Here is a 27,242-nt window from a genome sequence, read left to right as displayed (position 1 = left end):
TTCTAGTAGGCAAAGGTTGTACAGTTAGCTTTATTAACTATCATCCTCAGGTTCCGGTTACATATACAAGGAAAGTGAAAGTGGGGTATTTTTTCCATTGATATAACATGATTATTTTCTGTCCTTATGACAATTTGTTATATAAGATGGGACATGGCTCAGTGGGTGAGGTGTATTTTCTGCACGCATAAAGGCCTAAGTTCAATCCCCATAACCCATGTGAAAAGGCTGGACATTGTGACACATGTTTATAATCCCAGCTGTGAGGACACAGAGACAGGCAGATCCCTGCAAGCCACACAGGCTAGGATACTTGGTGAGTTCTCACCTAGGAAGGCAAGACTTTGTCCCTAAAAAAAGAAAGGGAAGGAGGGAGGAAAGGAGAGAGGGAGGGAGAAAGGGATGGAAAGAGAGAGGGAGGAAATGTGTGTGGTGTTCTGAGAATGTCCTCTGGCTTCCTTATAATACCTCGGTCTCTGAGAGAGGCTCTGCTGATTAACAGCAGTAGAGAGGCCAGCAAACAAGATGAAAAGAAAGGATTTCTCAATGAACAGCTCTCTTTTTGCATAGACACTCATTAATTAAAGAGTCTGCTTTTACAAGCTAATGTTGGAAGTTTGGCCTGGAGGGTGCACCTATTGGAAGTCAAAACCAGTTAGGCACTGTGGTCTATATAGCCATTCCAGTGAGCCAGGGAGATAGAGGCGGGGGGCAGAGGAACAGAGAGGCAGAGGGACAGAGGGGCAGAGGCAGAGGGGCAGAGAGGCAGAGAGGAAGAGACAGAGGGGCAGAGAGGCAGAGGGCAGAGGCAGAGGGGCAGAGGGGAAGAGTCAGAGGGGCAGAGGGGCAGAGAAGCAGAGGGCAGAGGAGAGGGGCAGAGGGGCAGAAGGGGAGAGGGCAGAGGGCAGAGGCAGAGGGGCAGAGGGGCAGAGGGGCAGAGAAGCAGAGGGCAGAGGGGAAGAGAGGGAGAGGGGCAGTGAGGCAAGGACAGAGGATAGAACGGCAGAGGAGCAGAGGCAGAGGGCAGAGGAGAGGGGCAGAGGGGCAGAAGGGGAGAGGGCAGAGGGCAAAGAGGCAGAGGAGCAGAGGGGCAGAAAGGCAGAGGGCAGAGGGGCAGAAGGGCAGGGGCAGAGGAGAGGGGCAGAGGGACAGTGGGCAGACGGGACAGAGGCAGAATTGCCTGATCCCAGGCGTTCAAGGCTAACCAGCGTCACACAGAGAGACCAAGTGTCTTAAGAACCAAATAGTATTTCATTTTAAAAACTAAAAATAAGGAAGGACTAAGTGCATTTAATGGATACTCAAGTCATGGATGAAATCACAGTGCTAATTCTAGTTTTAACCCTGGCATAGATGTGTGTGTGGTGGGGGTGTGTGTGTGTGGATAAGTGCATAAGTTATACTCAGCAATAACTGTAAAATCTAGTGTGATAAGCCACAGCTTCAGAACGGGCCATTCTAACTGTATGGAAGTTACATAGAGGTATAGAGACTTTGAGTCTGGTTAATTTCACTGTGTGCATATGTGTGCTTTAGATCAAGTTCTAATAAAAAAAAACAAGTTAAACAAATAAAACAAACAAAAACTACCACATTTTCTGGGACAGAATTTCCTTAGTGAAAGCATATGTCATTCACTACCTCACTACTATTGTTCTTGTGTTAAATTTGATTTCCTTCCTGCACTCACTACAGGAAAAACTAACTCAAAGCGAGGTCAATTATTTAGGAAATAAAAGTGTATTAGGATGTGTCAAGGGTTTTATAAAAACGTATTTCTGTTTTGAGCAGTACCGTATGGGCTGAAGAAGTGAAAACAAGAAAAACCCCATCTTATTAAAATCTTGGCTTTATGGCATTTGTTCTAAAATATTTTTATTCTTACTGTTTTCATGAATATGGGTGTTTTGTCTGCATATAAGTCTATGCACCCCGTACTTGCCTGGTGCCTGAGGCCAGAAGAAAGCTTTGAATTTCCTGAAAACTGTAGTCACAGACATTTGCCATCTGCCATGCTGGTGTTAGGAGTTGAACCTGAGATTTCTGGGAGAGCAGCCTAGCTCCAACCCGTGCACGGTCCTTGGCTGGTGCTCCAGTCTCCACAAGCCCCTCTGGGCCTTGGTTAGTTGGCCCTGTCGGTCTTCTTGTGGAGCTCTTGTCCCCTCCAGGTCTTTTTCTCTCTTTACCCGCACTTTCCCACAAGACTCTCTACACATTGCCAAACGTTTGCCTGTGAGTCTCAGCATCTGTTTCAAACAGGTCCAAGGGAAGATGCTTAAATCTCACCCAGAAGGGGAAAGAGAAAAGACAGAGGTAGTGGCTGAAGAGCAGGAACAAGGTAGGAGAGGGAACGCAGAGAGATATGTGGGTGGAAATCAGACCTGGGGAGCGGGTTGGTGGCCGGAGGACAGAGGGCCTGTAGAGAAAAGAGAAAGTCTGTGCGGGGGGCAGGGGCGCATCTCTGTGACAAGCTGGGGACCTAAGTCGGGGTATGCTCCTAGAAGGATATAAGCGGGGGGCTCTAGCAGAGACTCCAGGTAGCAGAGGCCATATGTCTGAAGTGAACACCCTCTAACTAGGCAAGATTCCGAGTAGAGAGAGAGGAGCACCAACCCACCCACCCAAAACTTCCGCCCCAAGTTTACCCTGCCTGAAAAATGTGCAGGGATAAAGAGAAAGCAGAGGGAGTGGAGACTGAGGGGATGGTCAACCAATGCGAGCACTCTTAAAGCCATCTCTCCTGCCCCTAAGACACGAGTGTGTGTGTGTGTGTGTGTGTGTGTGTGTGTGTGTGTGTGTGTGTGTGTACGTATATACACATTTACACATAGAGGCTTTGGAACATAACCAACACAATGGTTGGATCACTTGTTAAGTTTTGTTTCCTTGGCACCACGTTGTACCATCGGGGCTTACAACACACAGGTCACACTTTCCTCATTTTTCCACCTTACAGCACTTTTCCTTATTTTCCACCTTTCGTGGCTAAAGAAAGAAACTTCACAATAGTCAAGTAAAATTTTTTCCTAATTTGTATTGCTGGACATAGATGGAAGGTGATTTCCAGAACCTTAAAATGAGAGAGAGCCCACTAACTAAAACACTAAATACTGCCTCCTCCGTTTCACACACCAAATCTGTGATATTTTTTTCCCCCAGTGGGTGTGTTGTGGAGTATGTAGATGGCCTTCTCTTTCCACCAGGGTTGAAGAATGATGGAGAGCCTTGTTTTCCTACTTCAGGTCCGTGGGGAAGGTGTGCAGGGGACTGCGGACCAGGCGGAGCCCAGACTCGAGCCGTGTGGTGCTTTCACATAGAAGGGTGGAGCAGTCCCGTGCCGAACTGTGATGAGAGCAGCCGCCCTCCGAAGGAAAGGAGCTGTTTCCGCGTGTGTGACTGGCACAGTGACCTGTTCCAGTGGGAAGTATCCGACTGGCACCGCTGCCTGCTGGTTCCCAGGGCCCAAGGCAAGCCTCAGTCTCGGGCTGCAGAGTGTGTGACTGCGCAGCACGGTCTGCAACACCGGACGGTGCGCTGTCTTCAGAAGCTCAACGGAACCATGGTGGCTAATGAGATCTGTGAACACTTTGCCCCTCAGCCCCCCACAGAGCAAGCCTGCCTCATTCCATGCCCCAGGGATTGTGTGGTATCCGAGTTCTCCCCGTGGTCCACGTGCAGCGAAGGGTGTGGGAAGAAGCTGCAGCATAGAACTCGCGTGGTCATCGCGCCTCCTCTGTATGGAGGTCTGCAGTGCCCGAATCTGACTGAGTCCAGAGCCTGCGAGGCCCCAGTTTCCTGTCCTCTTGGGAAAGAGGAATATTCCTTCAGTCTTAAGGTGGGACCGTGGAGCAAATGTAGACTCCCTCACCTTAAGGACGTCGACCTCAGCGGAAGAAGTGTCCAGGATTTTAGCTCTGATTCAAAGGAGCAAGTCACCCTGACACATCTGAGTTACAAAGCACACCATCACTCCCAGCCTGGGGATGTAGAGAGAGGTTTTCAAACCAGGCAGGTGTGGTGTACCAGAAGTGATGGAAGAAACGCCTTGCTAAGGTAGGATGCCCTCCGTGCTTGTCTTCCGTTGATCTAGGAGACTTTAATCAGCGCACTCATTAACAGTTCTTTGTGATCTCTACAAAGAGAAAATGATAATCAAGTTTGTAATTTGGGATTTCAGAGACTTCCGTTTAGGAAGTCTTCTGTTTCTATTAGGAATGTCAGACACTGCATAGTATAAACAGCCAATGTTTTACACTTTTATTGCACTTTTCTCTGTGTGTGTGTGTATGTGTGTGTGTGTGTGTGTCTGTCTGTCTGTCTGTCCCTCTCTGTACGTGTGTCTATCGTTACATATCTTGCATCTCTCTTTCTCTCCTACTACCGTGTGTGTGTGTGTGTGTGTGTGTGTGTGTGTGTGTGTGTGTGCACATATTCACCATGAGGGGCCTGGCATGATCTACTTCAGGTTGTCAGGCCTGGCAGCAAGTGTCTTTATCCATTTAGTCCTCTGACCTGCCCCACAATGTTTTAAGTTCTTGTGTGATTACTAAGAGCACCATACAAAAGGTTAAGCCTTTTATTTCTACATTTCATCCCAATATCAATACATATAAATGGAGGGCTTCAGGGTTTATCCTAATAGAACTAAATGGCTCTTTCTTTATGCTAAGGACTCAGCTTTGCTCCCAGATCTGGTATATAAATGTGTCAGGGTTTCCTGCCTTTAACAACGCATCTGTGGTGTTTCCAGTTTGTTCCTGTTTCCATTTCTTTACTAAATTTTTCTACCACTACAGACATTCTTGAATAGCTGAGTTGAATGAATTTTTATATTAGCAACAGCATCAAAACTTAACCCAAGACTGCTTTAGTTTCTAGTCTTGCTTAATCAAAAGTGAAAACTTGCATGAGCAGTAATTAAAACTACTTTCTTTGGTAGGAAACAAACTCTTAAAAGCAATAATTTAGACATCAAAATTATATAACTGTATTCTTTTAAATATGTAGTCCAGGACATCATAACATAAGCTCATAGAGTCGTGTTGAAAATGTGTTTCGTTTGCCTCCCTGCTACTTAAATGGAAATGTTAGTAAATCTTGACACCCCTCAAATACACACAATTAAGGTACCTTTCAATAACAAGTAAATTACCAGACAGCACAATGCTACTCTCAGTCTGTAATTGGTATCATCAGTGGCTTTTTCCTAAGGTCACAGAAGAGGACCTCCTCCATTTAGGAATGTAATGGTGGTGTTTTCTCCCTGGCACTTCACAGTGAGTGTAATTCATCTTTGATACTTTATTCTGATTCATGCCAGAAGCAACCTGTGGGCACATTGAAGACTGATTTCTGCCACTTTACTACCTATCTCTGAAAAGCCCAACAGATTAGAGAGATGACTAGGACAATTTATTTGAACATGTATGTGGGATTCCATAAAAACACTGTGTTTTTAATATTTCATATTTACTTCTTTCATGAACAATACAGACAGAATTCCCATTTTATTAATAATTGATTTATGTTTACCAGCTTCCTTTTTGTTAGGCAGTATACTTTGTTTTATTCTTTTTCTTTTATTGCAAGTCCACTTTTAAATACAATATATACTGAGTATGGTTTCTAATCCCCAACCTCTCCCAATTCCTCCCTACCTCCCTTTCCAACCAGAAAAGAAACATCCAAGGAAAATAATAAAACAACACAAAACAAATCAAATGAGTTACAATAGGACAAAACAAACAGAAGAAAAAATGGGGAACAAAAGGGATGAGAAACACATATAGATGCAGAGACACACATGCTCTCATACACAGGAATCCCATAGAAATACAAAATCAGAAGCCATTACATATGTGTGTGTGTGTGTGTGTGTGTGTGTGTGTGTGTGTGTGTGTAAGAAGAAAGGAAGAAGGGCAGAGAAGGAGAGAGAGAGAGAGAGAGAGAGAGAGAGAGAGAGAGAGAGAGAGAGACCCTGACATATATTCATACATTTTGAAATAAAGAACCTCCAAAGGTGCCTCTGAATGCATTTTCTGTTGGCATCTACTACTGGGCATGAGCCTAACCTTAAGAGTAGTTTGTTTAGCCAGTGAGATTCCCTTGGGGGAAAACTCATATCATTGGCAAGAGTTTATTCATTGGAGCTAGGTTCTGGGTTAAGGGTGGGAGGTGTGTGTCCACTTCTCTCAGTTCTAGGGTCCCACCAGGTGCAGACCCAGGCAGGGCTGTGCGTGCTGCCAGTCTCTTTGAGGCCATGTGTGGGCTGGTGGTGCTGTGTTTAGAAGGCGTGCTTTTGTTTCCTTGGTGTCTTCCATCCCCTCTGTGCTAGATGCACTTTAGTTGAACAGTAGTCGGCCTTAGCCGGGTGCAGTGGCAGCGCGGAGTTCACAGATGCCCCTTCCCATTCTAAAGCAGTTCTGCTCCTGTGTAGCATATTATGTTAGGGTGATACCCTTGTCCCAGCTAAGTTCTACATCATATTTTTGTCTGCCTGGTCAATTCACATATTGAAAATCTAACTTGGAATGAAGTGAGGCTTTGGAGTTGGGTCATTAAAGCACAGTAGAGCCCCCATAAACAGACATTTTGTTTTATTAGATGTTCTTCTTGCTGTTTCATCTCAGAGAGATTCTTGCAAGGATTTGATTGGTACCCTTCTCTGTGACTTCCAGCCTGAACTATTGCTAGCAATATTCTGTTTCTTTTCTTTTTTAACTTTTATTTTATGTGAATTGGTGTTTTGAATCCTCAGGAACTGTAGTCACAAGCATATGGGTGCTAGGATTTAAACCTAGGTCCTCTGAAAGAGCAGTCAGTGCTCTTAACCACTAAGCCATCTCTCCAGCCCCAACGTTGTTTCTTAACTGTCATGAACTCCTGTGAGCCTTGCTAAGGGTGTGTTAGGAAAAGATAATATAGTTTAGGATCTTTGACATGAGTTGGTTTATTTCTATGGTTAAAGGTTGGAAAGGCCTAAATCAGGAAGTAAATCAGCTCAGTTCTGCCAGACTGAAGTGCCTGCTGGACTCATTGTTTCTGACCCAGGTGGCAAGCCCTGCAGATCTGGACCCAGGGGGACCTGCACAAACTGATGCACCAACCAAGGACATTGTAAGCAGAGAACCTAGACACCCTGTTTAGATGTAGCCCATGGGCAGCTCAATCTCCACCTGGGGGTTGGAGGGGAGGGGAGCAGGAACTGCCTTTGACATTAACTCTGGTGGCCTCGATTTGATCACTGCCCCTTGGTTGGGTATCCTGATGAGACCTGATAGGCTGAGGTCAGGTGGTGGAGGAGAAGAGCCCTCCCTGACAGAGGTTTAGGGTAGGGGAATAGGGAAGAAAAGGGAGGGAGGGTAGGAACGAGAAGATAGGAGCAAGGGGATAAAAATCGGATATAATGTGAATAAATTATAATAAATAAAACATTTAAAAGAAAAGAAGTAGGTCACTTTGTTTCCTCATGAAGAGGCTCTCTTCCCAGCCTTCAGGCTGCCTTTTGCACATGCCCTTGTGTGGAAAGAGAGAAAGAAAAGAGTGCTGCCTGGCCCGGCTCCTTTCTTTGAGCACTAAGTCTAACCCTAGGGTCTTCTTCATGCTTGAGTCAATGTTCAAAGTCCCCAACTCCAAACCAGGAGTATAAGTCTCAATTTAGGGGGTACAATTTAGTCTACAACATTCCCTTGTTGATAATTGATGAGCTAAGGCCAATAAGGATACATTTGACGTGAGGAGTTTGCATCTGTCTTCATTTTTCCTATAGACGGGGATTGGACAAGTGGACAGTAACATGCCCTCACCATTGCATCATCTTCCAGAATTGACTCTAACTCTGACCCTTCTAAGTCCTGAGGCCACTGTTCATTGTGCTATCTTCAAACATGGACTTTTGGAACATCACAGAGCTGAAATTGTATACTTTGGAGCCCTTTCTGATGAAGTCCTTTTCAGTCACCAGTGTGCATTTACATTCATCTATAGCTATCCATGACTTAGGCCAGTGCTTGTTGTTATTGTTGTTTGGTATGTGAGTGCTATGTATACATTGCCTCTGCCTACCCAGAGGCCCAAGGAGGATGTCAACTGTCATTCCCTCGTGTCAGTGCTTCCCACTGAATCTGGAGCAAGCCTGGCAACCACAAAGCCCCAGAAATCCTAATGTCTACACCACTGACAGCACTGGAATTATCTGTGTGTGCACAGGCACATCAGGCTTTTAATACGGGTGCTGGGGATTTCACTCAGGTCCTAACCCCGAGGCACCCCCGAGGCTCCATGTCCTCTTCCCTCCCATCACTCCCATCACTGACTAATGTACTATTGTGTGGTACCCCAGTTCCTTTCTCCATTCCCTGAGCATCGTTTTTGCTTCTAGGTCTGCACTATTATGAATCCAGTTACAGTGAAAAGAATTATATGTATATTTTTGCATAGCATGTTTCATCTCTCTTGTGTGGATTCCAAGGAGTGCAGTGACTGTGTGAAGAGTGAACTTGGCTTTTGTAAGGAGCTGTCAAGTGCCTGGCTGGAGAAATTGCTCAGTGGTTACATGGTTACGAGCACACATCCTTGCAGAGGACCTGAGGTCCCCTGCCAGCACCCGTACTGGGCATCGCACAATGGCCAGTCACTGCAGCTGCATTCCTGCACACAGCACACACAGCACACACAGCACACAGCACACAGCACACAGCAGTGCATTCAAGGCTCTCTTTTGACACCCAACTGCATTCTCCCACATATGGCATATAATTCACAGAGAGACACGTGCAAGTAAATTAGATTAAAATATTAAAAATAGAAATGTTAACTGCCTTCCAAAGGGCCTGAACCATTTTTATATTCCTACAATCAATGAAAAGGAATCCCTGTGTCTCTCTCTGCATCCCAGCATTTGTTGCTGAAGCTATGATGAGTGATGTCAGAGGTGAGTTGTGGCATGTCACTGTGTCCCTCACTCAGGTGTTCCTTCTTTTGTTTTCAGTATTTATGCCCTGTGACGTGCCCTGAGTTTCCTGGAGCTATGGTTTGCTCTCTGTTGTTAATTTTGAGGTAACATCCATGAAAGGGTCCCCGGGGGCTGAGTCTTCCAGGAGCTCTTAGCTGCCCGCACTGAGACTAGATCAACCACTGTTAGGTTTTCCTGTCCCAGTACGGCTGCAGGGCAGCTTTCTGTCAACAGGCTGCATTGGTTTTTGTCTGCTGCTTGCCTCTCTCATGTGCAGGTCAGTTAATTGCCTCTTGGCATTAGATTTCTGATGGATCTAAGAAGGCTTGTTGTTTGTTGGACTGTGTAGCTTCTACGTCCTGTTCCCTTGCATGCCTGGATGGGCACCAGAAGGCCCTGTGATCTGTTTAACATTTCAGGCAGCATATTGAAGCAGAACAGCTCTCCTCACGTTATGCCATGAAATCATATCTTATGAACATTCATTTCATTTAGTCATCAAGGGTTATGAAATGCCTCATATACTGCCATGGAATGATCAAGCTGTTAGGAAATTCGGTGTCAGGAAGGGCATTTGTGTCTCCACCTTCTGCTGCCAAGACAGAAGCGCTGCTCTCATCAGCCATTTGAGCTTGTGGCTGACGGAACTGCATCATTGCATAAAAGACCTGGGGACCTGTTCTGGCATTGCCTCACAGGAATTTGATATAAAGATTGAACTATATCTCCCCAAAGAAATGGCCTTCTTTCCATATTCCTTCTTTCCTTCCTATCTTCCTTCCTTTAAAAATTTTAGTTTTATACAAGCATATATTGATCATTCATAATTGGTTTTATAAAGCCATTTTCACACATGTATATTTTGACCATATGTCCACTCCTACTGATCCTTACTCTCTTCATACAATTACCATTCAATTTTTATCTCCAGTTTTTATTTGTTTGTTTTTGGGACTCAATGAGTTTAGTTAGAGTTACTTACAGGAACATAGGCAATGGGTGATTTACAGGAGCTGCACTACTTACCCATGACTACACCACTGAAGAAACTTTCTCTTCCTCTCCCACCAACCATTGGCTACATACAGACCTTTAGGCAGGGGTGGAGTTTATGAGTCTCTCCCTCTCCTGTGATGGAACATCAAGAGGCCAATCTAGTGTAAGTCGTGTGTGGGTAATCACAGCTGAGGAGGAGGGTCAGGCATGCCCTGGCTGTGTCATGCTATGGTACCTTCGTTGTTAAGGGAAAACATCACTGTCTTTGTGCTCTGAGATAAACTTTTAAGTTTTCTCCTAATCCGTGTGCTTTGTCTATATGTAAAATCTGCTTTTACACCTTTCAGCATCTGAGGTCGGGCCTGCTGCTTTCTGCTAGCCTCTGGGGGGCTGCAGGGTCAGCGGTGTTGTATTTCATCTGTTTTCACTATGGCACCTGCTAACTCTTATGCTGTTGGCATAGGAAAAACACGTCTCTACTTCCATAATGCAGCTCTTGTAGGGCTCTGCTCAAAGTCACTTTCTCATTCTAGGACACAGATCTAATGAATGCCCTTTGCTGGCCATCACATCGACCACCATGTCCTTCAATAAACACCCCCAGCTATTTTCCCTTTGCATTTAATATTTGCAGAGGAGAGGCAGGGCATGGTCATCTGTGCCTTCCTGCTCACCATCATTGATTTGACTCTTCGATTTAAATCTTTTTTAATGGCCGACTTATTTTATTCCATGTGCATGAGTGCGTTACCTGCACGTGTGTAAGTGCATCATGTGTTGTTAGTCTTCACAGAAGCCAGGAGAGGATGTCACAGCATTGGAACTGGAGTAGTTACAGATGGTTGAACCTGCTCTGTGGCTCCTAAGTGCTAAGCCTGTATCCTCTGCAAGAACGGCAAAGGCTTCAACTACCAGGCCACACCTCTACTCCCTAAATCTTTTGTTTTTAATGGCCTCATTGTACCTCCTGCTTTTTCTCTTTTATTTTGATGAGACTCTCCAATTCCATTATTACCTTTAAGATGCCTGCCCCCTTGCCTGCCAGTCTTTTCTCTATCAATGGCTACTGGCTTTTTATAATACATTAACTCGTGAAATGGAAATGCCTGCTCCATTTGTGTCTTAATTTTACCTTTTATTGCCAAAGTAGAAGTACATCTGTGTTGACAAATAGGAGTTGGGCACTGGTGGCTCATGTCTTTAATTCCAGCACTTGGGAGGCAGGCAACAGTTAGATCTCTGAGTTCAAGGCCAGCCTGGTCTGCAGAATGAGTTCCAGGATAGCCAGAGCTACACAGAGAAACCCTGCCTCAAACAAACAAACAAAAAAAATATTTATTTGCTGGGCAGTGGTTATGTATGCCTTTATTCACAGTACACGGGAGACAGGACAGAGGCAGGAGGATCTCTGTGAGTTTAAGCATGGTCTGCAGAGTCAGGACAGTCAGGGATACACAAAGAAATTCTGTCTTGAAAACCAAAACCAACAACAACAAAAATATCATTAAAAAAAATAAAAAGCAACAGTTCCTGTTAAAAACACCAATCCATAGGTTTTGATTTGGTGAATACAATTCAAATGAGTTTATTTAACTTTTATGTTGATCCAGAAAACATTTGGTGTGGGCATGCTTTTAAGACTCGTGATCATGTGGAATGTGCTTAATACACTTTAAAATTCTCAGGCCTCTTTAGTTGAATAAATACAATATGATTTCCCGAGAGGGGAACCTGAAAGATCATACATTTTAAGACTATAAAAAGAACCATCACCTGATAATCCCCGATCCAATTGTTATTTATTTCATTTTTATGAGTGTCACTAAACTGTACTTAGAAACACATTTCCCCTTCCTGTTCCTCACAAAACATAAACAAATGCCAACTGCTCTCACAGACTCTTTTAGCAATTTGTTCTTAGAAAGAGTTAGAGGCCACATGATTTTTCTCTTGTCCGACTGAGAACAGGAGTGGACAATAGCTATTTTTTCCCACTACCTCTTTATTTTCTGATTTGCTTTGCCTCCTCATCCATATGGATATAATTTTATTTTTTAACATGTTGGACATTAACATGGCTTTGAGAGTATCTTACAGCTACTGTCATTGTTAGTTCTCTTTCTTCTGGCTGGAAAATTCTAAAAACATCAGTGACACCCAGCTAACCCAGAGAGCAGTTTCTGTGTTGGTTTTTAGTCTGGAAGGTGAGCGAGGGGTTGAAGTCACCCACTGTCTCTGCTCAGCAAGGGCGAGCTCTCATGCCTTTTAGTTGGGCAGACACTCAGTGCACTCACATTTACAGCTATTTTCTCCTTTAGACCAGTTGTTCCTTTTCATCTCTTTTTGCCCGTGACGTATGTATGAAATATTTTTTGAAACAAGAGAATTGAACCTTGATATTTACGTTCTCTTTTTTTGTTTTTTCTTCACTCATTATCCTTTCCCCTCCCCCATCTCCTCCTACATCCTCCCCGGCTCCCTATACATCCAATTTCCTGTTCTTTCTGGACCTTGATCTTTTAATTGAGTAAGCGCCTCTGTGTCTTTTAGGTGGCAGGCAGAGGACAGATGCAGACACTCAAGATTATCAAGGAGAGTGCACTAGTTCCTGGGCTGGCCGCAGCCCTGCTTTGTTTGCTTATTATTATGGCTTCCCTGCCTCCCATGTTAGAATTAGGGATTTGCTGGTTTATCACATTCTGCAAGATGGATTCCTCCTAGATCTTTTGTTTGTTCCTCTCATGGAATTTATTCTTTACTATCTGGTGGTTGGGTTTGTTTTTCTTCTTCCTCCGTATACAGCATTTGTTCATGTACCCTTGGCAGTCCTGGTGTGCATGTCCTGAGTTGCTTTTCCCTTGGAAAAGTCTTGTTTCTTCATAAAATTTAAAAGATAACTTTAGCAGACATAGAAATGTTGGTTGGCAGTTGTTTACTTTCAGGGATTGAGATATGTCATTTTACTCATTCTGTTGACTGCTGATGAGAGAGACGCCTTTGTTCTAATATTTCCGTCTTTTTATGTAAGCTGGCACTTTCCTTTATACCTTTTCACATTGCCATTTTTGCTTTCTAATTTTGACATCGTGGCTATGATACTACATGGAGAGATTGTTTTCTAGCCATGTCTGTTTGAGGTTTTACATGCCGACTGTATTTGGATGTCTGTTTCTTTCTCTAAGGTTGGGTAATTTCTTCCTACCCTTTCTTTGGAAACATTTGTGGCTTCAGCCATTACCTTGGCTCCTTCTCCTCCCCTGATGCTTCTCAGTGGTCATCTCTTGAACATGTTTAAGACTGGCTTGAAGTTATGGAAATGCTCATTTTTTTCATGTAACTTTTTTTTTTACATCACTATGTCATCCATCGTGAAATCTTTTCTCCTGCCTTGGACTTTCTAGTCATGGCATTTCCCATGCTGTTTTTATTTTAATTTTATTAATTGATATTTATTTCTAGCACTTTTGTTAATGTATATTTTCTAGTGAGTAATATTTCTGGCCTGTATTACTGTTACTGTTGAATGTATGTTTTCTGAAGAACAACATCCTAGAAATACAGTGAAAAGAAACATCTATACAAATCCTGTTAAGCACTGTAAATTTTTCCTTCACAGCAGCATTACTGTCTCAAGATTCTGAATTTAATTACTTGGGCCAAGAACTTTTGACCATTTAAAATAACATTCACAGATAGCAACGATTAGAGTCTCTTATAAGGAGCGAGAGGGGCATTGTCCTGTCACTGAGAAAGAGATGGAAGAGGGAAGAAAGGAGAGAGAGAGATTAGAGACTGAGAGAAGGAGAGAGGGAGGGAGAAAGAGAGAGAGGGAGAGAGAGAGAGAGAGAGACAGACAGAGAGAGAGAGAGAGAGAGAGAGAGAGACAGAGACAGAGACAGAGACAGAGACAGAGACAGAGACAGAGACAGAGAGAGACTTTGTCCACATTCTGTCTCCAGGTGTGGAATGCAAAGGCAATATAAAGATAAATAACCTTTCCTTCTCAATGGTTTTTGAGAGGAGTTGATGTGGAGGGGGAGTTTCAGTTAAGTCACAACTATTATCACCCAAAAGTTGGACTAAAAAGGGGCCTCTTCTTGTTGATGTAACCTTTGAATCTAATAAATCTGAGTTTATATAACAAGAGGAGGTTTTAACGTTTTTAACTAGGAAAGAACATAAAAGCAAACTAAAAAGCAGTTATTTAATTTTAGCTTTGGCCAGAAAAGAAAATCACTTCTCTTCCAGAGGCTCAGTTCACTTCTCTGTGATAAAGCAGTGGCTTTTTAGCTCCCGTCTCTCTTCTGTTACCACCCCCTACCCCGCCCCCCTTCTGAACCTACACGTCATTCTTAGTATCCTGTCTGAGAAATTTTGAGAAGATAAAATCTCTTATATCCTGAGACTTGCGCTACATTTTAAATCTCAGCCGGATAATGTTTTCTAGTGACAGGAAATGATCACGACACTAAACACATCCCGGAGTCCTATAATACACACCGAGGACACTCCTCCTGGAGAATTTAATGCCTCAGTATATCCGTGCGCTTACATCTGTGTCTACAGAGCAATCTCTGTCTCATAGGAGCAACCGAACAGCACATAAAACAGAATTTCATACTGCTATTTCAGCTTTACGGTGTTATTCTCGGTTTATTATCTATTGGAAAATTTAAAATTGTATGTATCAAAATTAAGAGGAATTTTAACACTATGGTTGGTTTGCATTAATCATTAGGGAGTAAGAAGCTGTCTGTCCTACAAAGTGTCCCGTTATTTCTAAACACTGACCTCACTTAGGTAAATAAGTTTTTAAAGTGAAAAATACAACCAGTTAAGTTGGCAAGAAAGGAGATTGTAGAGAATATTTACAAAGTCTCAGGGAAAAAAGACTTACAGTAGTCCTAAATATTTTTATTGGTAAGTTGAAGTCACTTCATTTTGTGGAAATCATCTTCCAAACAGTACTTAGAATGTTCTGCTTATGCAAACGTCTTTATTTTCAAAATCCTTTAATGCAGTGGGTAGTAATGGTCATCTTAGATCAACGGTTCTCTACCTTCCTAAAGCTGCAACCCTTTAGTACAGTTCCTCATGTTGTGGTGACCCCAAACATAAAATTATTTTTGTTGCTACTTCATAACCATGATTTTGTTGCTGGTATGGATCATAATGTAAAATATCCATGCTTTCTGATGGTCTTTGGGGGGTCGCGATTGACAGGTTGAGAACCCATGCTTTTAAAGCGATGTTCTTAACTTCCAAGAAGCTGCATGGGCCTTGGTGCATACAGGTTTTCTTTTAAGTCATATCCTTGTCATGTTTCTATTGTGTGTCCCTGTGTACAGGGTGGCAGGTATCAAAATTAGCAAAAGCAATCACATAAGACGCGAATGGTCTCCCAGGTCTGTCTTCCTTTAATCCTAGCTCCTCAGTTCTGGTGCAGTTCTCTATTCTAATTTTATTTCTTGGTATTGTTTTCATGATGTGATCTTTCAAATGTTCCCCCGTGTTATAATCTGGTAGCTGTGGAATAGCCCTTTGCCCCGCTTTTACATCACAATCTGAGGAACCTGCTGCCCTGTGGATAACGGTGCTTCTTTTTTTTTTCTTTTTAAAATATTTTATTTAATTTTAATATGCCTTAGTATGGGAGTGTCAGATCTTGGAGTTACAGACAGTTGTGAGCTGCCATGTGGGTGCTGGGAATTGAACCCAGGTCCTTTGGAAGAGCCATCTCTCCAGCCCCTGATAACAGTGTTTCTTGAATGGAACAGCCACACTTTAGAATGTCCCACAGTTTCATCAGGAGTCTCCAAAAATGATCTCTTAGTTACAATTTCATTTCTCTAGAAAAATATGCTTTTTAGCTATAAAATTACTTTGGCAGTATTAAATTCTATAAATTGATTCTTGTAATATAGAACAAAATGAAAAGACATGGAAATATGTTCTCAGTTAGAGACTTTCCTCATACATTTTTAATTACTCTAATCCATACCCTTTGCCATGTGTGAAGTAGATTTAGATTCTAGGAATATATTGATTTATAGAGTAGGTCATTTTGTGGCTTGTGCAAGGCCTTGAGTCATGTGTCTTTTTAGCTTTCTAGTTAAATATAGCAAGATGAGCACAACACCTTTTCTTCTATATTCTGGAGCCACACTAAAATCACATTAATGGAAAATAAACTATCAAGGCAAAAATGGAGATTTTTTTTCCTTTACTTGGCGGGTATATGTAGTGATTTGATTTATACATACACTGCATTAACCATACATCTGTGTGTTTGTTATATCTTCACATCTTCCATGGCCCATGGGACAGTACTTCACTAAGATGTGACCAATGACCTGGGAAGGAATCATTTAAGCATATTTAAGCTAATGTCCCAAGTCACCCTGAGACCTATTACTACTCGCTCATCTTGTGCTTTGAAGGTGAACTTGGAAGACGCCAATGCATGTATGTATTCCTGAGGCTGAAGGCCAAGGCTGGACGGGCAGCCTCATCAGAATAGAACAACCTGCAAAAAAAACCAAAAAACAAACAAAAAACCTCCATAAAGGGAAAGAACAGACTAGATAAATGAAGCTGAGATGAAGGGAGATGGTTATTTTGACAGGACCTTGAGATGCACAGCTTCTTGATTGCTGTGGCGTAGCCTGTAAGAGCCTAACACAGGACCCATGAGAACACTAGGAATTTCAGGCACTAAGTAACAGACAAAATGCTTCCAATGAATCTCTGTTCTGCCCTTATATGCAGCTATGTGTATGAATGCACTGTTTTCCTTTTCAAAAAATTTGATTATAATTTACTCATCTCACATCCCGGCTGTTATCCCCTTGCCTGCATCTTCCTGTTCCCACCATCCCTCTCTCTTCTGCCCTATTCCCCACCCCAGGCCTAGTTCAGCTAGATTGGAAGGCAAATGCACCAGAGACTAAAGATAGTTGAAAATCTTAAAATGAGGAAAGGAATTCTGTGTTCTTCCTGGAGTTTCTCACGCAAATAACTTGCACTATATCTGCATATATTTCATATATTCCCTGGCTTGTGGCCTTGAATCATCACGACCTCTGCTATCCTCAAATCCCACGTGATCATGCGCCTCCATCTCTTCTTATAGACTGGGATTACTCTCTGTGCACTTAGAGTTTCTAAAGTCATTGCCCTAATGGGTCCCTTACATCAAGTACGTGTACAATGGCCCCTTAGGCATGTAAACTTGCAAGTTCATAGATTCTAAGAAATGGGGTATGGGGATCAAGGAAGCTTTCTTCATTCTGACACAGTACACTAGCCAGATGGGCCAGGTCAGGAAGTCTGTGTTATCCGTAACTCCTGGGTAATCTGGAAAACACCAAACACTGGGCGCAGATAAGAAAGGAGAAGTGCAAACACCTCTAATCCGAAAGTGGAGTGTTTGCTGGAGAAAAACAAAACAAAACAAAACAAAAACAAAAACAAAAAAACAAAAACAAAACCCAAACCAAACCAAACCCACAGCTCTCATCTCAAAGAGAAGAGGTGATCCTTACTCTAGAACCAAATGTGAGACCTCTGCTATCCTCAGCCTGGAAATAAGGTTATCCTGAGTGCCCAGTTCTCGTCGTAGAAGTGGCTTCATGAGATTTGAGTTGCAGAACAAAGAAAGGATATCTTTGTTGTGGATTTCCAATCCATTTCATGGCACTCTGGCCTTTTGGATTGGCAGCAGATAGTGGTTTCCTAAGAACACATTGTACAGTTCCAACATAGTCATGGGATGGGTTAGATGTAAGGACAGGACTCCTCAGCTCTGCTCTGCAGAGGCCTAATTCCCCAAAGAGTTCAATCATTTGGCCTTGTAGAATCTTTACCACAGGTTCAGTTAGCTTCATTTGCTCCTTCTCCTCTTCCTCCAAACACTGGGGAAGTTCAGCTCACATTGTTACATTCCAACTCTGCATGCCACAGCAATGTCTATAAAGTACAGACATATATACAGAGGTCCGATGCTTCATTCTGTGGAAACAGGCAAAAAAAAAAAAAAATGGAAATGTGACCAAAACGCCTCCAACAGGGAATGACCACTAAAGAGAGCCTATATGTTAGAATAGTACTCAGAAATAAAATTTCACTGGACTGTTTCTGTGTTATCACCATGGATAGACATGAAACCACAATTTTGATGAGGAAGCACTTCCAGAGCAGGTCCTGTGGACACACAGAGGAAAGGGATGCAGGCTATCCTGATGAAACCTGATAGGCTGTGGTTATATGATGGAGGAGGATGGACCCCTCTGTCATAAGTCTAAGGGAGGGAAATAGGCCAGAAGAGGGAGAGAGGGTGGGAAGAGAAAGATACAAGTGAGGGGATAACAATTGGGATGTAATATGAATAGATGATAAAAAAAAATTATAGCACTGAAAACAACGTTTAAGCAAAAACTTAAGAATCTATGACACAACTATATATTACTTATGAACACATAGATACTTAAGCAAAGTATTAGATATGACCTGAAATAGGGCAATTCAGTATGGAAATGATAGATATGTTTAAAGGAAAAAAAAAAAACAAATGGAAGTAGGCTTGCAGTGGGCATGGGACGTTTAGATGGACTTGTGGGTTTGTGTTTATTTCAGGGCGTCTGGATGGACTATTAGTCTTTGCTGGAAGGTAGAGGACCTCTTTATCCACATGTTTGAAATATTTAGTACTGTTTCAAAGCAGTCCTGAGTGCAGGGCTAATGACCTAAGGCACGTCAACAGGGACTTTTATTTTATAACAGTTTCTGTTCATTTGTAAGCACAAGCATGTTCTTACGTTTCCAGGAGAGGTAGAAGCTAGAGTCGTTTTAAAGTTTCGAAGATTCCCTTTACAGCTGAGTACTCGTGAGGTAATTTACAGATGACAGCATGATCTATAAATGTCAAGCAGGCACAATTATCACAGCATCTCCAGTTTGAAAGACAAATCCGCAGCTTACGCCTGTTTCATTAAAAAGGCACGCCACCTTCCATGAAGGGATCGATTCCCATTTTGGTGTGGGCAGTAGTGTTCATTGTGTGCTGTTGTTTATAGGGTGATTCCACTCGCACGAAAGGTCACCACAAATCTAGAGGTGGAGACTGAGCACAACATGCTGTATTGGCCCTTGTCTTCTGCAGATGGTGAGACTCAGTAGAGAAGAGACTAAGCTGATCTTGATGCAGAATTCAGGGCCCGGATATTGATGATGCCTTACACAGTGCAGTCAAGAGTTCCTTATGTACAAAGGATTTCACAGGTCAAATTAAAAAGGGAGCAGATATGGTACTTTAAAATGTTATTAGTTATTATTTTTAATTTAATCTTGGTATGTGGGCTTTTAAAAGCAATATCTGAAAGAGACCAACCACACATTCAAGGAGGTATGTGCCCTATATTAAAATATAAAGGCGGCACAAAGACTAGACATCCTTTACAAAATGCTCCAGGCTTCATGCAATCATGCAATTCCATCTTCCTCGACTCAGTGAGGCCAACTAGCTGGTGAGCTGCTGGGGTCCACCTGTTTCTACACCCCGGCACTGGGATGGCAAACATTGGCCACCATCCCTGAATCAAACTAATAGATCTAACTTGAGCCCTTGCACTTCTACTTCTGGTGTTTACTGACTGGGACACTCCCCCAGGCCCCGGAAGTTTCTTTATGAAAGGACAGGGGAGGCCATCTTGGAAAAGGAAAACCATTTTCTAAAACCAGAACCAACTGGAAAGAGTTAAATAGATTTCTGAATTGCTTTGCTTAGACTGTCATGGCAAATACCACACAGTTGGTTGATAAATAAGATAAATTAGTGTTCTCAAATTCTGGAAGCTGGGCAGCCAAGACCATGGCATTGTGGTATGGGTTCTTTCTCTCCAAAGCCTCCCTCTTAAACTTGCATGTGCATGGCCTTTGCCTCTATCTTCCTAGTTTTCTCATCCCCTTCCCTGTGTGTGTGTGTGTGTGTGTGTGTGTGTGTGTGTGAGAGAGAGAGAGAGGGGGGGGGAGGGAGGGAGGGAGGGAGGGAGGGAGGGAGGGAGGGAGGGAGGAGGGTAATCTGTTTACAAGAATGCCAGCCATATTAGATTTGGGCCCACCCTAATGTCTCATTTTAAGTTGGTTAACTCTTTCAAAGACTCATATAATGCTGCATTCTGACATCTAGAGGCAAACACTTAGTACATAATTTTGCACTCAAATCCTATAAATATTTTGTAGATCAGCAGTGTTCTGTTCCAATGTGTCACAATGAAGGATGACATCACACACACACCCATAACTGACTTTAACACAGATTGACAGTATGTTCTGTGATAGGAGGATAAGCAGTTCTGCCTCATGCATTTCATCCCAGATCCAGAGAAAAGGGCACTGGATTAAAGAATTTGTCATATGTACTGCCATTTGCACTTTCTCAATGTTCTAAATGTTTGTGGTCTAAATGTTCTAAATGGAATTTAAGAAGTTAAACACTGGATTAAAGCTTTATATGATATTTTCTAAGATTGTGACAGTTACCCTCAGGAGCTTAGCAAAGTGTATCGATATGGAAATCTTCCTATAAACTGCTCACTATGCTCACTAAGCAACCATGAGCATGTTTTCTTCTGCACACTGCATTGTCTGAGTAGTAGGGTGCTTATTTACATATCTTCCCAAGTTAAAAACCTTGAAACATTATGCCTATAGATGGAGGAATCATTCTGAAAACTGTTGTACAGCCCAGTGTTCTGCTAGACTATGTGGCTTAACTTTGAGATGCAGTATTCAAACACTGATATGCATACATTTCTATGATAATTATCCTTTCCCTCTTAAAGTTTTGGGTGCCTTTGACTGAATTAAGGTGAGGGCTAATAACGAGCAGTTGAGAAAAATAAAGGGCTGCCGGTTAGCATGTGGAATATTATCTCCTTATCTGGATCTGGTTTTCCTCCACTCAAAATTATTCATTCCCAATTAATGCTCCATAGCCCATAACATGAAGTCTTTCCAGACCTACTTTTTTGAAAAGATTTCTTTTACTTCAAATTATGTGTTTCTGTGAGAGTACATGCATGTGAGTGCAGGTGCCTACGGAGGCCAGAAAAGGGCGTCAGATCTTCTGAAGCTGGAGTTACAGACAGTTGTTAACTCCTGACACAGATGCTGGGAACTGAGCTCAGATTCAGGTTCTTTGAGGGGCTGCTGAGCTATCTCTCTTGACTCTCAGATCCTACTTCTTGTTTCTCTACTTTCTTTTATCATCATCATCATCATCATCATCATCATCATCATCATCATCATATTAATATTAATCTCTTCACTTTCCTATTTGCCATTTAATGCTTCAGCAAAACAGAATGGGTTTCAACTTTGGCTCAGGCTTGTGAGATTAGAGATTGGTTGATTTATAGAGTTGGCCAATTTTTATAGTGTAAATACCCCCTGTTTTGGTCATTTTAAAGTTACTGATGTAAAGTCAGGTTGCTTGAAAATTTAGCATTTGGGTCACACTTATCCCAGGTTCACATCCCAACAGGGAGGTAATATCTCAATGCTTCAAGAGTTCAATTCCCATTAATAAAGTGAGTTCCTCATGGGTCTGGGAAGCTCCCATTTACCCTTTGAAATCTCAGCACTGACATCCTTCCCAGCTGGCTTATGTCTCTCTTGCTTGTGCTTCTCCTCGGTGGCATAAATGTCATGGTGTTGACTTCGCCACTGTATATATTTGCTCTAATATATCTGCTTTCCAATTAGACTCTTGAACTGTTTGATTTTACTCACATTTTTGCATGTGAAAAAAATTGATGCTAAGAGCTAAATAGTGTTTAGAAACATAATCAATACCCTATTTTAAAAAGTATCTCAGTAGTTCTAAGAATAGATACTTTACTCTAAAGCTTTCATTTACCTTCCTTTGACAGCGGACAAATTACATAGGCTCTATGAGCCCAAGTTCTTCTCTCTGCAAAGTGTATCTCTTGAGAGATGATCTCAGAACACTGCTGTGAGAGCACAGCCAAGACCTAGTCAGTGAGTGCTAATAGTTTACATCATGAGGGGCACACCTACTTTTATAGGTGTCGCCCCTGAATGAGGCAGCTTTGTTGCTTCGAGATAGGGCCTTACCTAGAACTCAGTCTCACGGCATCCTCCTGCCTCAGCCTCCTGAATGATGGAGCCATAGATATGCATCACTGTTTGCAATGAGATTATATTCATAACATGTAATATATATTAGTGTTTGTCCTGATGCCTGTGCCTTAAAAAAAAAGAATTAGTATTAAGACTTCAAATTAGTGCAAGAGAGATGTCTCAGCAGGTTAAAACATGGCTGCGTATTCTAACTCACAGGTTGTAAGGAGGGAACCAACTCTACATAGTTGTCCTCTGCCCTCCATTTGTGTGCCTTGGTATGTGCACACACACGCACGCACACATGCATGTGTGCATGCACGCACAACTCAAACTAACTTTTAAACATTTTTTTCTCATAGTAAGAATTTCATAATGCTGATTGCATCTGTTTAATCTACGTTTTAATTTTCTTGTCCGCCATTATTCTTTCAGCCTTTGCATGCAGGATTCCTTCCCACTGACAGTCCAGCCCTGTGTGATGCCGAAGGACTGTGAGACTTCTGAGTGGTCCCCGTGGAGCCCCTGCTCCAAGACCTGCCGATCCAGGAGTCTATCACCTGGAGTTAGAAGCAGGAGCCGGAATGTGAAGCACGTTGCTATTGGAGGTGGCCAGGAATGTCCGGAACTTCTTGAGAAGGAGACCTGCATTGCTGAAGGGGAGCTTCTGCAGCCATGTCCCAGGTAGTTCACTTCGGAATATTTTAACAGCTACAGCCTCCTCTTGTTTCTACGGCACCTTTCTCAGCATGGAATTCCTTTACTTGGCAGTGCAGTGCGGTGGCTTAAGAGCAGGGGTTCCCGTTCAGGATCTCACCATTCAAGTTCTGGTTCTACATCACTGACGTTACAAGATTTCCAAAAATGCCTTAGTGCCATTTATTTCCTCTAGTGGTTCACACAGATGAAATGTGGCGTGGTACTTGTAACTAGCCCAGAGCCCTTCTTAACATGCTCTGTGTGCAAACGAGGTCATCAGTAGAGAGATGAAATAGTTCCCGCGTGTTGTATTGCTAATGACTTTGCAGCACCCAAATTCTGATCCTCCTGTGGCCTCGAAGTATCATTGGCAGTCTGTGCGACAATTTCTCTTCCAGAGGCCCCCGGGAGCCAGAGGATATTGGAAAGTGGCTCACTATCCATTATTAGCTGGATTCTAACATCTTGATTTTCATTTGGCAATGGCGGGGACGGGGGAAGGGCACTGGCCATATTGCACTTAGTAAAGGCCTCCAGGGTATTTTCTTTTTAGGTTGTGGGTTTGCTGTGAACTCCAAGCTCATAATGACAGAAGTCCTCCGAGGCTGGTTGTCTACTGGGGAGTCTATTAAGGATGGAGAGCTGCCTGAACTATATGTTAGATATATATCTATTTGCGAAGATATTTTTATAGCTTATTGTAACTTTAAAGGCATGAGGATGAGATAGATTCCTGGCCCCAGAAAAATATTAAATGAGGCAAAAACAGTTTCCTGCATATATCCATCATTTTGTGATGAACCCAACTTGCACTCTTATTTCCTGAGCCTGGATAGCTATAAAAACCTAGAGGAAAGCATGGGTCTCTTGGTGTTGGTGTTACATTTGACCTTCTTTAACTCTGAATAATGTATATATTGTGGAATTCAAAGATACATCTCTGCTGTAAGATTTCTAGCCCATTTTGTTCTTACCTTTTTGGTTGGAGTTGACTGAACACCATCTGTATGTTATCTATCTATCTATCTATCTATCTATCTATCTATCTATCTATCTATCTATCTTTCATCTATCTATCTATTATGTATCCATTATGTATTTATCCATAATATATCATCTATATTCCTCTATATTTGCCTTACTAAAATGACTCATAGATTCTTTTTGGAATTATTATTTTAAAAAAATTATCTGTACATGTGCATCTGTGTCCAGATTGATGTACATGAGTGTCATTGCCCACGGAGGCCAGAAGAGGGCATTGGGGCCTCAGGAACAAGAATTTCAGGTGGCTGTGAGATATCTGATGTAAGTTCTGGGAACTGGGCTCTGGTCCTCTGCAAGAGCAGTACATGCTCAACCACTGAGCCATCCCTGCAGCTCCAGGCTGCTTAGATTTTCATTGCCCCTCACTTCAGCAGCACAGTAGGATGCGACTCATGGTCCTTTGCCCATTAATTCTATTATATTGAATCCATCACATCTTTTTCATTTTCCAGCCACCTTTCAAAACACTAATTTAGAGTAGTAAACGGTTGACTTGCAGACGCTGTAACTAGAATCTCTTTCTATTCCAAAGCTAGATATACTTGCAATCAGATTTTATGTCTGTCATTTACTTGCCGTGGCAGCTCAAAAGAGCTGCATATCAGCCTGGTGCACTGAATCACACCTGTAATCCCAGCACTCAGGGAGGCAGAGGCAGGAGGATCTCTGTGAGTCGGAGCCAGCCTGGTCTATGAAGCGAATTGAGGGTGGCTAAGGCTACACTGAGAAACCACGTCTCAAAAACTGAAACAAAACAAACAAAAGCTCCATATCTTCTCTGGGCACTTCCATCGATAGTGGGATTGTTAATTATATCATTTACAGTATAAGACTGAAACACTGGAGACTGTGTGTATAAAATTCCAGGCCCAATGCTTACGACATAAAGGCAGTACAGAAAGGATGCCATTGCTCTTGCTGTTTTCAGGTATAACTTGGTCCTTGCATACATTAGAGAATCCTCTCTTTCATTGTATGACATATCGTAGAAGTCACACGAAGAGTAAAATAATTTCTTCTGTATATTTTGGAAATCTCTTCTCAGGGATGTGTAATTCAGATTTTTTTCATTGTGTACAGGTAGGAATAGAATCTTAATTCATCATCATATACTATTGTGGGACAGTAATGTAACAGGTATAAATGAACTCATTATGAAGGGTACATAGAAGAAGATTCCTATCCAGCCGGACTCTAAGCATTATTCACTGTCACCGTGGCGTCTCACTCAGGCTCTGCCCATTACATCATTCCAAGGGTTATGCATGCCCATTACATCACTCCAGGTGAGGTATGCACTCCAGGAGACACGTAAAATAAGTTAAGACCGTGATAATCAGGCATCCAAAGCAAGGCCCTGTAACGATCAGTTGATATTTGATATCTGGAAATAGAGAGTAGCAGATTATTCTGATGACAAGCTGGTCCTCTACTTCAGCTATTTGAACACACGGCTGAGTTTGGCATTTATCTAAAAACATAAAAAACAAACCTTTTCAAATGATGGGTCTGCTGGAAAGGGGCTTCTTCAAGGAATCACTGAAGTACCACGCCGTGTTGCCTACAGAGAAGGATGTGTTACCTAATGTTTCTCCTTAGTTACAAGCAAGGCAGGAAAATGAATAACAACCGAGAAGCCAGCGCCAGCCACCCTTGTTATTTATCTGGGTTCTGGGCTGTGGCTTCTACCACAGGAAATACAGCGCACAGCATAAAAGGCCGAGGCTCTGCTTTTGTTTCTCATTTGACACTGGTGATTAAAATTCATTGTGAGCAATGAAAATGAAAACAGAAATCTATTAAGGAGCACACATAGCCATCTCCATCCCAGAATTCATGAGTGTCCACATACATCAGGCGATTTAATTCACGCCGTTTTTCCATAGCTGGAAAATGCATGGTTCTGTGAGTCTTCGCTTTGTTTTGATTAAACCCTCACATTGTGATTTGGTTTTACCCTTCCTTTGTCTTTTTTTGTGGAAAACATGTTCGATCATTAAATTAATAAACACAGTACTCCTGCTCTGTGTCCAGCACAGGGTTAAGTCTAGGGAGACTTCAGACAGCAAAACACTCAGTCCTCCCTTTATGGAAACAGACTTCATTTTCCATGAAAAAACGAACAATAGAAATATATAAAATTTATTTTGGGTGCATGAGTTGTTAAAAAATATATATAATACTCTAATATTAGGTAAAGAGAGAAACTTGCGGAATGCTGTGATGGGCTCTGTCAGCACTCCTTACAGGATCAAATAGTATTAGGTGAGAAATTTTATTTAAACAAGGTCTTTTGGGGTTGGGGATATTCTTTAAAGAAAGTGAATAACTAACCTCTTTGGAAGTTAGGGATAAATGCTGCAAGAAGGGCATGAGATGGAGAAGAGATTTAGTCCCTGCAAATTGGTCTTCTCCCCAGTGTAGTGCCGAGGGTGCCTCACCAGATGGGCTGCCCTGACTCGCCACAGCCGTGACCAGTGAGCATCAGTCCTTAGGGCACCTGTGTGTGGAAAAAGGCGCAACTAAAAGGAGCCAGGTCTAAGGTGCTGCTGAGAATGAGAACGTGTGAGGAGCTGTACAACTTAATTGGAAAGGAGTTAATCTCTAGTTATCTTGTGCTTGTAAAAACAGTTTAGAACTAAGAGTTAGTACTGTACACACTTAACTTCATCTAGGCGTGGGCTTCTGACACAGGCTCAAGGACCACAGCCCACACAGCTCTATTCTCCAACATCACACATCTGTAAGCAAACATATGCTCCTTCCCCCAGCTCCAGGGTAACATTAAACATACCAACTGAGGGTGACAAGCATGGGAGAGAGGTGAGTCTCCCTTTCATGGGTGACCTTGAGTTATTTGGGATTCTTGTCGCCTGTTAGGCATCATCTTCTGCCCTAAAACACTAGAAGATATGCAGTACATAAAAATGACTAGGACCTGTTTTTTGGGGGTTTTTTGGGGGGGGGAGTTTCCTGAGTCTCAGTTAACATTTAAAGTATTAGAGCCACACATCAATGCTTGCCACGATTGTGCAAGATGAGGCAGCCTAGTGTACTGCAAAGTCTTAATAAAGCTAAGGACAGGGGCCTGTCAGATGCTAAGTTCCTTGTGTCAAAAAAAAAAAACTATGATGGACCTACAGTCTGAAGTAGTTAGGAAGAGAACTCTATTCTAGTGGGAGAACTTGTAATGATCACGCAAGGATGTAGATTTTAAAAAGTCACTTGTATACATCTTTGTTAGAAATGACACCTCCAGCCAGCAACTTCTATCACCCGTGGATGGGAGACAAGTTTTCTTCATAGGAAGATGGCTGTTCCTCCTCTTACATAATCATTTAAGGTTTGAAATTGAATAGCAGGCAGCAGCATTAGATGGTGACAGTGACCAATGCAGAGTAAAATC

At 42.4% G+C, this 27,242-nt stretch overlaps 1 protein-coding gene across 5 annotated transcripts in view; it reads left to right on the top strand.

The window, feature by feature from the left end:
• The window catches only part of THSD7B (thrombospondin type 1 domain containing 7B), an 837,579-nt gene that overhangs the window by 299,320 nt on the left and 511,017 nt on the right, over positions 1-27,242 (top strand). For 4 of the 5 annotated variants that reach the window (XM_084778450.1, XM_084778452.1, XM_084778451.1 and 1 more), the window contains 2 exons: positions 3,243-4,053; positions 22,526-22,774. In XM_084778450.1, the coding sequence (XP_084634576.1) occupies positions 3,243-4,053; positions 22,526-22,774 (1,060 nt within the window). The remainder of the gene's footprint in view (positions 1-3,242; positions 4,054-22,525; positions 22,775-27,242) is intronic. The other variant, XM_084778453.1, reaches the window with a different exon arrangement.

Source organism: Acomys minous, assembly GCF_964271855.1.
Source record: "Acomys minous genome assembly, chromosome: 1".
NCBI classification, from domain to species: Eukaryota; Metazoa; Chordata; class Mammalia; order Rodentia; family Muridae; genus Acomys; species Acomys minous.
The sequence above is the reverse complement of the archived record's forward strand: the minus strand, read 5'-3'. Positions and strand labels throughout refer to the sequence as shown.